The 11,887-nt window shown below is 41.9% G+C and overlaps 1 protein-coding gene across 3 annotated transcripts; it reads left to right on the top strand.

Moving 5' to 3' along the window:
- LOC141758728 (myosin light chain kinase, smooth muscle-like) lies at positions 1-11,786 on the top strand. Of its 3 annotated transcripts, none has more exons than XM_074620360.1 (17): positions 1-240; positions 1,751-1,897; positions 1,989-2,141; positions 2,267-2,401; positions 3,502-3,555; positions 3,644-3,774; positions 3,885-4,041; positions 4,237-4,539; positions 4,628-4,724; positions 4,860-5,063; positions 5,667-5,884; positions 6,588-6,711; positions 8,261-8,413; positions 8,818-8,947; positions 9,118-9,199; positions 9,370-9,510; positions 11,139-11,786. In XM_074620360.1, exons 1-17 carry the CDS (start codon positions 78-80, stop codon positions 11,342-11,344), a joined length of 2,598 nt encoding a protein of 865 aa, XP_074476461.1. In that variant the 5' UTR covers positions 1-77; the 3' UTR covers positions 11,345-11,786. The 3 variants fall into 3 exon arrangements, with proteins under 3 accessions (XP_074476461.1, XP_074476460.1, XP_074476462.1); XM_074620359.1 differs by having other exon boundaries at positions 2-240; positions 4,625-4,724; XM_074620361.1 differs by lacking the exon at positions 1,751-1,897 and having other exon boundaries at positions 3-240; positions 4,625-4,724.
- Positions 11,787-11,887: the final 101 nt, after the last annotated feature.

Genomic DNA, 11,887 nt, shown 5'->3' with positions numbered 1-11,887 from the left:
GAGCACAACACAGCACAACCAAGAGAGGAAGAGAGAGGCCTGACTGATGAGTGACTGGTTATCATTTCTACTCAGGGATGGATAAAGATGGCGGAAAGCCAAAGACCTATGTGTCTACTTTCCGCTTGGCCCTCAAGCCTCAAACCAGAACTTTCTGTGTGGGGAAGCAGAAAGAGGATGGACTGGATAACAGGACGTCAATGGGAACAAACAACAAACTGGGAGTCTCATCTGCAACAGGTAAAGACTATAAAAAAACAGGTGAAAAATTGACTTTTTAATGCGTCATATTTAATGTAAACTCATTGTTTGATAATGCAACATAACTGTAAATGTATACATAACATTTACCACAGTTGCACCCCATCCTGACCCTCGGCCCACACACTTTAACAGGCTACTCTATCAAAAAGTAAGCACAACTACAAGCCACGTATACCGTTCTGTAGGCCTATAACGCAAGAATACTTAATTCTACTTTTCTTAAGTATATCTCGATCAAAAGATTAAGTACAACTAGGCCAAGAATACTTTTCTGTATACCTGTCAGTATGAACCAAGTATACTTAGACTTTTTCTGTATTCTTGCCATGAGCCAAGTTTACTTCCGACTTAGGCATTACAAAGGCCTATCAGGGAAACCGGGAGAACTGGGATCTGTTATTGCAAATGTATGATATGATTAGCTCCCCTGGGGCTAGTTTACTACCTTTCAAAATATTAGTTAGGGTGCAGCTCTATATATAACAGGATTATTATGAAATGAGTTGTTTTTGTAGTTCCTGTTGTTGTCAGAAATATCCTCAGGCACTTCAGGATACTGGAGTGACACGCAACCTATACCCCCTTTTTCTACCCCAAATGTGCATGCACTGAATGCCAAAATACACTTGTACAAACACACATGTGGTGGGAAAATCTTGTAAACATCATGTCAAATTCCCCCACGCTTGCACTCACAACTGTTAACAGTAGATACAGCAACAAGTAACTGATTAACTGAAACTTGATGCTGCTCAGCCTGGAAGCAAACAGTCTACAGTTTTAATATTTTCATTTCCTCAATTACATCCACCACACGGTGCATTTTAAATTACAGTTTGATAAGTTAGAGCAGTGGTTCCCAAATCTTTTCAGGTCAAGACCCCCTATACTGACACGAGTTAGACCACATACCCCCATTTGATAAGATTTTGTCATGCAGGGTCTCCCGTCTGATAGGATCTTTGCTTTTAGATGTATTAGAACAGAAAAGTGTATGAACCCATGATCAAAAATAGTAATATAATTAATATTATTAATGAATGTATATATATATACAGTATATATTTATATTTTAAAATAAATATAAGATAAAAACAAACAAGGTAAGAATAAAAAAACACAACAAAGTAATAAATATAAATTGTATAAGAAGTCATATTAACACCTGTGCCTAACAGAATAATAAAAGATACATTTAGTTAAATAAGTAAACTAGGATAGAAAAGTAATACTGCACATGACATTCTGTCATTGTGTTAGTTATGGATGGAGTTATAGTAAAATTACCCCTCAAAGACCCCCTGGGGTTCCCCAGACTCCACTTTGAAAACCACTGAGTTAAATCATGTCTGGAGTGGAAAAGCCCCTAACTCTCCACTGAAACATCAGCTAATGACTTCTCCTGATTGGTCAGTGATGGAGGAAACACTGGTTCATCTGTAAACAAACCCATTGTCCCTGAACTTCTCTCTAACTCTGCTTTCAGAGTCCAGACTAACACCTGTGCAGACGCTTGAAACGCCTCACTTCAAACAACCACTCAGTGACTGCGCAGTGTGTGAAGGAAGTGATGCGGTTTTTCAAAGTGTTATCACAGGAAGTCGACCTCTGAGCATTTCCTGGCAACACAATGGTAAATGTCTGATTCTCCTCTCCATCATGAGAAGGGTTTTAATAATCATCCTCAACTGTAAAAAACATGTGTTTGTTATTTTCTCATTTAGGTGAGATGGTGCACTCAAGTAAAACTTCCTTCAGAAACGGTGTTGCCAGTCTGGCTCTGACTCAGTGTTCACCTGGAGATGCTGGGACGTATACCTGCATAGCTGAGAACACTGCTGGGAAACAGTCGAGTGGTGCTGTGTTACATATCACAGGTAAAGCCGGAGTACAGTGTCCAGTTAGAAATTCATCACATACACTATGACCTGTCCTTGAATGAATCATATTAACTTGGTCTGTGTACACTGAACCTGTTTCCAATCTGTTTGCAATGAAACAGCAACAAAGGAAATCCCCAGAACAAGCAACCATGAGTTGCACAGTGAGGTCACATTCAAGGCTGCGTTTGCCGAAAACACTCAATTGTCTTCAGCTTCTAAAGAAAAAAGCCGACACAGAGAAGAAGACAACAAAGGTAGATCATAAACTTTTGTTAAGCTTCCGAAAAAAATCTTTGTATTGTTACACACCCATAAAGTCCTTCCTTCTCTCTGCTTTTCATCTTCTTATGAATACTTTAAAAAGTAGCTGAAGAAGGCAAGTTGGAGCAAATATGATTAAAAAAAAGTTAATTTTATATAGCAGTCACTATATCCGCTATATCCAGTAGTGCATGAATCATGTAATCTTAAAAAAAAAAACATGTGCCTCTGTGTCTTCTGGTGCTCCTAATGGCATCTGCAAGATTTCACAGACCGGAGGAAAACAACCAATCAGAGCCGAGCTGGAGCCTGCCGTCTCTGAGCAGCTGTCAATCACTCGCAAACTCCGATCACACGGTCAATCTAGGCAGCGTTGATCAAATATGAATCAATATTCTGTTACTGTAATGCCTATTTCTCACCTCAAATGTTTTCAGAATCATCTTGTAGTGTACTGTTTAGCTGTAAAATGAGAAAGTGTGCTCCGGCTGGTGGGCGGTGCTTGGTATTTCCTCAACAGATCTCAACATGGCTGCTCAGTCACAAACTTTTTCATTTTACAGCTAAACAGTACACTACAAGATGTTTCTGAAAACATTTGAGGCAAGAAATAGGCATTACAGTAACAGAATTTTGATTCATATTTGATCCGTGCTGCCTAGTTTGGAGTTCGCGAGGGATTGACAGCTGCCTCCGTTGCATGAACAGCCAATAGGAACGCTCTCTCTCTGAAATGACCAAATGAAGATTTTTTAAAGCCTGTAAACAGAGCCATGAGGAGGAGCAGAAGTCTAGTTATCTCTCAGAACACTTGAATTACAATATGCTGAAAGGTTATTATGGGTTTTTTGCCCAATGATGCTTTAATAAAAACATACTGATTGTGTCTTTAAACTTCATTGAAGTCTACCAACACAAATGCTTCTGGCTCCTGAAAACAGTGCCTACCTTTTCATTCAAAAGTGCAATTGCAGGAGCATTGGCTGATTGCAGTGTCCCTGCAACCAAACATGACTGCTCACACATGATTGGTCAGATACTTCTTAAACCTGCCTATAGCAGCACACACCTGTAAATCCACCTCCTCCTTCAGTTTCCACAGCTATCAGAGATATCAACCTTCAAGGAAAAGTCTCCACAAGCAAAGGTGAGGAGTGGAGGAATACCGCAACTACTGAAGCAAAAGTTTAATTTGATTGTACTTCAGGTTCATGTTAAAGTGTGGTTGTCCTCAGGGCTTCCTGTGGAGTTTGTAGAGCCTCCAGAGCAGGTGGAGGTTCGAGTTGGAGAGCAGGCCCGGCTACACTGTGAGTTCAGGAGCAGCTCTGTCCCTGTGGCCTGCTGCTGGGTTTACAACAAAGACAAGGTAATAATAATAATAAAAGGAGTTTCAGTGGTTGTTAGTTTATATTCTCACGTTGAAAGTCTGCACCAGTAAAAGCTTATATATGTACTTCCACCTTGCTTCCTCTCCAGGTGGTGGTAGGAGGGCCCAGGATATCTGTCCGGAGCAGTGAGACACAAACTGGTGTGGAGATCTCTCAGGCCTGTCCAGAAGACAGCGGCTCGTACACCGTCATAGCACGAAACAGAAGAGGCTCTGCCCAGCATACTGTCTCCCTCAGTGTCATAGGTGAGGCTCTCTTTGGTCTACAGCTCATTATTTAGATATTAGAGTGCATGGAGGTGATGCAATACTAGTGTTTGTTGTCCCTCAGGTAGGAAAATGCTCCACCAAATGATGCTACCTTTCAGTGACTCAAATACACCTGTTGCCTCACGTCTAGGTAAATGAATAAAGGTGTTTCGTTCTTGAATTTCTCCTCAGACCGGCCCGACCCACCAGCATCCCAACCTGTTGTTTCCCAGCTGTCCACTCAGTCCCTGGTCCTGTCCTGGACTGGTCCCAGCTACGACGGAGGCACAGCAGTGCTGGGCTACAAAGTGGAGGTCAGACAAGAGGACCTGGACACCTGGACCGAAGTGACAAGCCGGTGTAAGAACACATCCTACCACGTCCGCGCAGGCCTGGAGCCTCTGGGGCAGTACCGCTTCCGCGTCCGAGCCTACAACTCAGCAGGGGTCAGCGAGCCGAGCCAGGAGTCTGGGCGTGTCAAGATGGAGACTGCAAGTGAGTGACATGTTGGATTTGTGAAATGTTTGATGAGAGGATTTGAGGTTTGTCCGTGCTTATTGTCGCCTGTGTATTTTGTTAGAAGAAGAAAAGAAGGAAGCGTCTGAGTCGTACATCACAGTGACCATTGACACCAAACACAAGGCCAAGGACCACTACAATGTGCTTGAGAAGCTGGGAGTGTAAGCACTGAGTCTTTAAACTTTTCAATACACTTCAGATTCTCATGTATATTGCCAATAATTAAATTGAGAACTGCATGGCTTTCAAAGTGAAGTAAAATGCCTCTTTATTTGTTTTGGATGAAACATTTCCAGTGGGAAGTTTGCCCAGGTGTACCGGATGTCCCACAAAGACACGGGTCAGGTGGTTGCGGGGAAGTTCTACCGAGGCCGAACCTCGAAGGACAGGACGGCGGCTCGCAAAGAGATCGAACTCATGAACAGTCTTCACCACCCAAAACTGGTCCAGTGTTTGGCTGCCTATGAAACACGCCCTGAGATGGTCATGGTCATGGAGTAGTAAGTAACTGTGGAGTGGAAAAGTGACTTTGATTTTGTCATAATCATTCTGGTTTCTATACTGCTGATCAGGACAAAGCGTGATCAAGCTAACCTCCTCTAACGGCAAAGCAGGAAGTGAAGGGAAGCCCTGGTTTAGAAGTGTGCCCTGGGCTTGCCTAAGCATAAATGTGAAGAAAATTTCAAAATCGGTCAAACCGTTTGACCCCTAATAAACACAATGTTAGTGTTTTATCCTCATTTTTCACAAATCCTGAACTTAACTATTAATGAAAGTGTGATTTTACTGTTAGGTACTTGCCAAAAGTATGTCTGTACCAAGTCTTTAGATTAATCACTAAATATAGTCTTTTGGACCAAATAGCTTAAAGTATGGGGTGATGGATACATGTCTTTTGTGTCAACTGTCATTTTCAGATGCCAGTTAGTCAAAAATAAAAAGCAGTTAGACTACATGATAACATTTGGATAGTCTGGATCAGATATTTTCAACTGATAAAACTCCATAGGGAGAAATACTGCAGAACACTGCTAGTCCCAGGGCTACAATAGTTCAGGGTTGTTTTGAAGCATGGACCTGATTGATGTTATTTGTCTGCCCAGTATTGCAGGCGGGGAGCTCTTTGAACGCATCGTGGACGACAACTTTGAGCACACAGAGCCCACCAGTGCCCGCTACATGCAGCAGATCCTGGAGGGCATGCAGTACGTTCACAAGCAGAACATCGTCCACCTGGACCTCAAACCAGAGAACATCGTCTGTGTGGACACGACCGGTACACGGATCAAGATCATCGACTTCGGCCTGGCTAGTGAACTGGGTGAGTTTAGCTGGATTTGTGGAAAACAGTCTCATAGTGATGTCACTGGGATGTCATGTCCTAATATGGTAAATATGAAGCAAAATGAAAAGGACCTCTTTGAGATTGCAATTCCCTTGAATGCAGCATTATTTCATTTTGCTCACTAGGGACGGTAAATACATCACCCAGTGGGTGTTGACACATCCTGTGTGTATTCCAGTGAAAGTTACAATCCAGGGAAATCCAGAGGGCTTTATAAGGCAGCAGTCAATGCTGTGCATGGAGAATAAAATGCTTCCTGTTATGTTTCACATATTAAAAATAATTCTTGGTTGCATACAACTTTGCATCAAGTTTAACTGAAGTTTAACAAAGATATTTTAGTATTTTGCCAACCTCTCAGTATGACCTTATTTTATCCTGACAACACAGAAAGGCCTACACAGGGTCACTCATTTTAATACATGCAAAAAATAACCAAAGGTAACCTCAAGGAGTGTCAATTCTAAATGTCTTGACCATATAACAAGTCCTTAAATAGACAACTTGCAGCAAAGCCTGTGAAGCCAATTCAGGCAGTAAACTTGGTGACACTCCGGAAGCTGCATCTTCAGACTGGGTGGTCTATTTACAGATGACTGTAGTGAGAGGTGAAAGCAAAACATTCAGGGTGACATTTTGAATATCTGAGTGCGTTTCTAACTCCTGTCCTGTTCTTCAGAGGAAGGTAAACCTCTGATGGTGATGCATGGGACGCCGGAGTTTGTGGCCCCCGAGGTGATCAGCTTTGATTCTGTGGGCCTGGAGACGGACATGTGGAGCATCGGAGTCATCTGCTTCATCCTGTAAGTGGAACGAAGGGTGCAGTGGTTTAAATTATAGCCCCTATAACATACTCTGGGGAAAAAAAATGCAATTAGGGAAACTTTGTGGAAGTGAAAACAGTAATCATGAAGTTCATTTCAGATTCTTCATAAAATGTGGGACAGAAAATAACCTTCAAACTACATAAATGCCCAGTATTTATTCCTTATTCATCATTTACCTACAGTATATATGTGAACTATGGCAAAGGTATTTGAAAAGAGGTCAGAAAAGTAAATTGAATACATTACCAACTTGTATTATGTCAAGGATGCAAATTTAATTAAAATCTATCCAAATGATTCTACAAATGCATTTGGCGCCATCTGCTGGTGATGTTGTATTACTACAGTCCACCATAACTTAACATAAGTAATACAATTCTTAAACTTGAGGGAATAATAAACTTAATTTACCCTCGGGTCAATGTTAAAAATAAAAATCCCCTCTTGTTAAATGGTACAAACATAGTCTCTGCAGAAACATGACAAGGACATAAGCTTGCATGAGAGTGTATACACATACAGTATGTATACTGTATACGTATATGGGTGTATACTTAGGCTATATTGATCGGAAATCAACAATCTTGCAGAGTGGTACTCAGAGAACAAGCCACTGCTCATCGTCAGCAAAACCAAGGAGCTGTTCATTGATTAAAGGAAACAGGAAGTAAAGACACACACCCTTGTCGACAACAATGTAGCTGAGGCGGAGCAAGTTAACAAGTTTTAAGTTCCTTGGAATCAGCATCACAAACAATCTGACATCATCGTCACCATCACACATCTCCATCCTGGGGAAAAAAGCTCAAAGGGCTATTTTCACGGAAAATTTCCCAGAAGAGCAATAAAAAGCATCCTGACTGGAAACATTACTAACTAGCATGGCATGTGTATGACCCAGGACAGGAGGGCTCTGCAGCGGGGGATTTAAAACCACCCAGAACATCATTGATACCCATCTACTGAGCATCAGTGATATTGGTCGGGCTGCATGATTTTGAAAAAATATCGTATGATAATTTTTACATATTCTCATTTTCACTGAAAAACATATTAAAATGATAATGCTGTGATTTTTTTTTCAGGGATCTTTATCAAACAAAGATGTTTTCTTAAATCTGTAGACTTTGATGTGTAGGCCAGGACAATATTCAATTTAAATTGGTATTTTGAAACACTTTTCACATTTAACAAATATTGCGATTTCCTTCTCATCCTGCGATTTGGAAAATTGCAGTACGTCATATTACGATAAAATTGATTAATTGTGTAGCCCTAGATATTGGTGAGTTGAGGTGCCTGCGCAAAAGACAATACCCGCCCCAGCCTGTTCATCTGCTGCTGTATCAGGTTGTGAGACTCTTCAACTCATCCTCCACACTCTTCCATAAAACAGTCTTGTTTCTTCTTATGTAGCATAAAGAGACTACAACTGCATTTAATTGTGCAATCCTGTGTTGTACAATGACAATAGATTAACCATTGAAATGTTTCATTCATTGTTAAATTGTTTCGTGTCCTATAGGCTCAGTGGAGAATCACCCTTCCAGGGGAACAACGACGCTGAGACTTTGGCTCTCGTGACTGCTGCTTGCTTTGAGTTTGACCAGGAGAGTTTTGAGGACATCTCTGATGAAGCTAAAGACTTCATCAACTCCATGCTGAAGAAAGACCGGAGGTTTGTTTTGTTTTGTTTTCTTCTCTTTTTATGATATGGACCATTATGGCAAATTCTCACCATGGCTGCCTACAGTATACAATAAGTGTGGTCACAAACTGCTTGGATTTAAGTACCTCTATGTGATGCAATAAGAAAAGCTTGAAGCTCGGTACCTATGTGAAGCAGCTATAAGAGTAATCTCTCCAGTTGATAATATCACAGCACAGCAGTTATGAGCAAAATATTCTGTGTGACATTTCAAACCATTTGCAGAGTAATTTGCATGGTAAACCATTTAGCGAGCTCTGAATATGAGTCAGAGGAAGCCACGATTTTATTTTATGCAGCAGATAATCCATGGGGGAGACTGCTGGCATTTGACAGCCTTTGCTTCTCCCTCTCAATCCACCTGCGCTCTCTAGATGCAGGTTGTCCTGTACCGAGGCCCTCGCCCACCCCTGGATGGCCTCTTTTACCGTGCTGAGCCGCAGACCCACCAAGACACTCAATAAGGGGAAGATTAAACGCTTTCTGGCCAAGCGCAAGTGGAAGGTAACTGAAAAATGACTATAATGCCATCAGCACAGCATTGGACAGATGAAGCATTTTTCTTATCAGTACTTCTCTATGATGACCTTTCAATCCATTGTCCGCTATAGACCTTAAGCTTGGTTATGAGTGTAGTTTGTCATCCAGTGCTATTTGTCCTTTTAAACTTCTAGAAAGCTGGCAAGGCTGTTTTGGCCCTACAGCGGATGGCTAATCTCTCTAACAGGCCAGACTCTCCTGGCAGCTCCTCAGAGGGTAAGACCGATAAAAAGACACACACACACACACAATGCCCTCCTATGTCCTGGAGCTACGTACATATGGCGGATGACTCACAGTTTCCGATTGTCGCTTCAAGTTTACCCTTTTGTGATCTGTAAAGCCTTGTTTCCGTTTTATTCATCATCACCCTCCCTCTCATCCAGAGCCAGGCTGGAGCCAAGAGGCAGAGGAGGCCATCCAGTCGCTGGATAAGCAGCTTCAGAGTGAACCTCGCTTCCAGCAGGCCCTGAAGGACGCCACCCTCCCCAAAGGAGCAACAGCTCAGCTAACGTGCCTCGTCAATGGTAGAGTGACTGAACTGTGTTGCACTTCATTAAATAATGCCCACCACATTCTACAAGGGAAGCGAAAAAGACTCCAAAATGCTCTGATTGCAGTAGAATGAGACATAAACCGACTAAACTTAAAGCTGCTATGATTCATGTTTTTATATGAGCTATGGATCAAATTACTATGTATTTTTAAAGAGGACATATTCCTTTAGTGTGTTTCTTTGTGCATGTAAAAGGTCTGCAAAGTTACAAAGCCCAAAGTCCACACCAAAGGGAGTTACTTTTCCTTTGAATTTGAATAATCTCCCCCACAGAAACACTGCTCCTGAACTGCCTGAAACGCCTTGCTTGAAGTCCCGCCTTTTCTTCTGTAACGTGGTGATGTCACCAAGTTACGCATTTGCATAATACCTGCCTACCGGCTAGTTTGGCACACCCTCAAATAAAGCTAGTTAGACTGGAGCTGGAGCAGAGTCTGAAGAGTTTGGTTCGATTAACCAATCACAACAGTTGTCAGGAGCGTTTCAGGCAGAGGGTGAAAAGAGCCGGTATGAGAAAACAGTAAAGCATGTAAACATGTTTTAGTAGACCCCAAAATACAAGTATGCATCTTAAAATTAGCTTAAATTGTCCCGTTTTTGAAAGGATCGATCGTACAGACGAACCCACAGATATTTATCACCCGACTCTGCAGTTCCCATCAGTTCTGTGGAGCGTTTCACAATCTTTCTGCTCATTGTTTTTGATTTTACGGTTCACAACTTTACAGTTTTGACCAGCTCGCCTGGCTCTGCCCGAAGATAACTAAAACCCTTTTTAAAGCTCACCAATTTGCGTTACATCTACTTTGTTGAATCTGTACAAAACCGAAGAGTGGAAATAATATGCTGTTTTATTTTGAGCAGAAACTTCCTATAGTCTCACTCTGCTGGTTGCCCGGCAACCTCATGGTGACAACCAGGAAGTTCTTTGTTACATTTGGACAGCGTCAGGCTGGGTCGTGTCTACAAAGCAATCCCCCAAATTGCGAAAACTTGCAAAAGCTCTCGTGAGACTCCCTGCAAACGACCTTTCCTAACCTTAACCATTCGAAGTCAATGCCTAACCTTAACCATCTCGCGAGAGTTTCGCAATTTGGGTGATACCTTCTAGACACGACCGCCAGGCTACGATATATTTTGTTTTCCTATCCGTCCTACTCTGCATCTGATTGGCTCACCCTGATATTTTTACCCTAACCAATCTCACTCCTCATGCCTAAACCTAACCAATCCAACCAACAAATGCAACGAGTACTAGCCAATCAGAGGCAGAGTAGGCCGGTCATGCCTTCGCCATTCTGAGCTAAGTTAAATGGCTGCTGGCTGAAAGTTCATATTAACTGTACAGACTGTATAGTTGTGCGCGTGGTCTTCTCATCTAACTCTTGGCAAGAAAGCAAATACACATATTTCCCAGAATATCAAACTATTCCTTTAAACTTAAACATTTAGAGCAGCTTTATCTAAAACATTTTGAATGGAAAAGCTACTGCAATAGGCTTGGTGAATATTGAACATGTTTGTTGCATAGACAGTGGTTTGTTGTATGAAGACCAGCCATCTTAACTCTGCAGTACTGTCTTATTGTCTCAACCCCAGGTTACCCGCAGCCGGAGGTGAAGTGGCTTCAGAACGAGAAGCCGGTGTCTGCGTCGGGCAGAGTGACCGTGGAGCAACATGAAGACGGGCTCTGCTCTCTGGTTCTGGCTGATCTGGAGCCCTCTGACTCGGGGGTTTATGTGTGCAGGGCCGGCAACAAGCTTGGGGAGGCAATGTGCTCCGCCAAACTGAAAGTGGAGATGTGACTTTGGAGAAAACAAGTTTCCTTCATTTGGAAGGAGACTCTTCAGAAGTAGACTGATGTGAACGGTTCGACAACGCCGGGACTTTATGACACGTCAGTACACAGATGGACAGTTATTCACTGCCACACAAAAGGCTGCTTACACATACTTTCAAGGCAAAAAGGGTTGTGTTGTCTTCTATACATGCATACCAAGAGCCCTATTCTCTCACAAGCCACCAGTTACTAGTGCACTTACTAAGTCTGTATTCTTTTAATGTGTCGTTAGCATGTTCAAATACCAATGCACATGGGTTTGTTGCACTGAAACAAGGTGATATCATGTTACTGTGGCTGAGCTCAGCACCGTTCACACAAGTCACATTTTGCACATTTAAATGTCGTTCAAATGCAAATGTTTTTTAAAGCATTACTATTAAAGGCTGAATTCTAGAAAAGAAAAATACTTGGTTGAAAGTGACGTACTTTTTTTTTCAAATCCAAATTAAGCATAAAATTGTCCATGCTGATTATTTTATGAAAGTACATATTGAACTTCTTATAA

This window comes from Sebastes fasciatus, chromosome 20 (assembly GCF_043250625.1).
Source record: "Sebastes fasciatus isolate fSebFas1 chromosome 20, fSebFas1.pri, whole genome shotgun sequence".
Taxonomy (NCBI): Eukaryota; Metazoa; Chordata; class Actinopteri; order Perciformes; family Sebastidae; genus Sebastes; species Sebastes fasciatus.
Note: the sequence above shows the minus strand (reverse complement) of the source record. Positions and strands in the feature narration are given on the sequence as shown.

Coding starts and splice junctions, on each gene's coding strand:
- LOC141758728 (XM_074620359.1), top strand. CDS start 78: ATGGATAAAGATGGCGGAAAGCCAAAGACCTATGTGTCTACTTTCCGC. Junction 8,414..8,817: donor ATGCTGAAGAAAGACCGGAG/GTTTGTTTTGTT, acceptor TGCGCTCTCTAG/ATGCAGGTTGTCCTGTACCG. Junction 9,511..11,138: donor GCTAACGTGCCTCGTCAATG/GTAGAGTGACTG, acceptor TCTCAACCCCAG/GTTACCCGCAGCCGGAGGTG.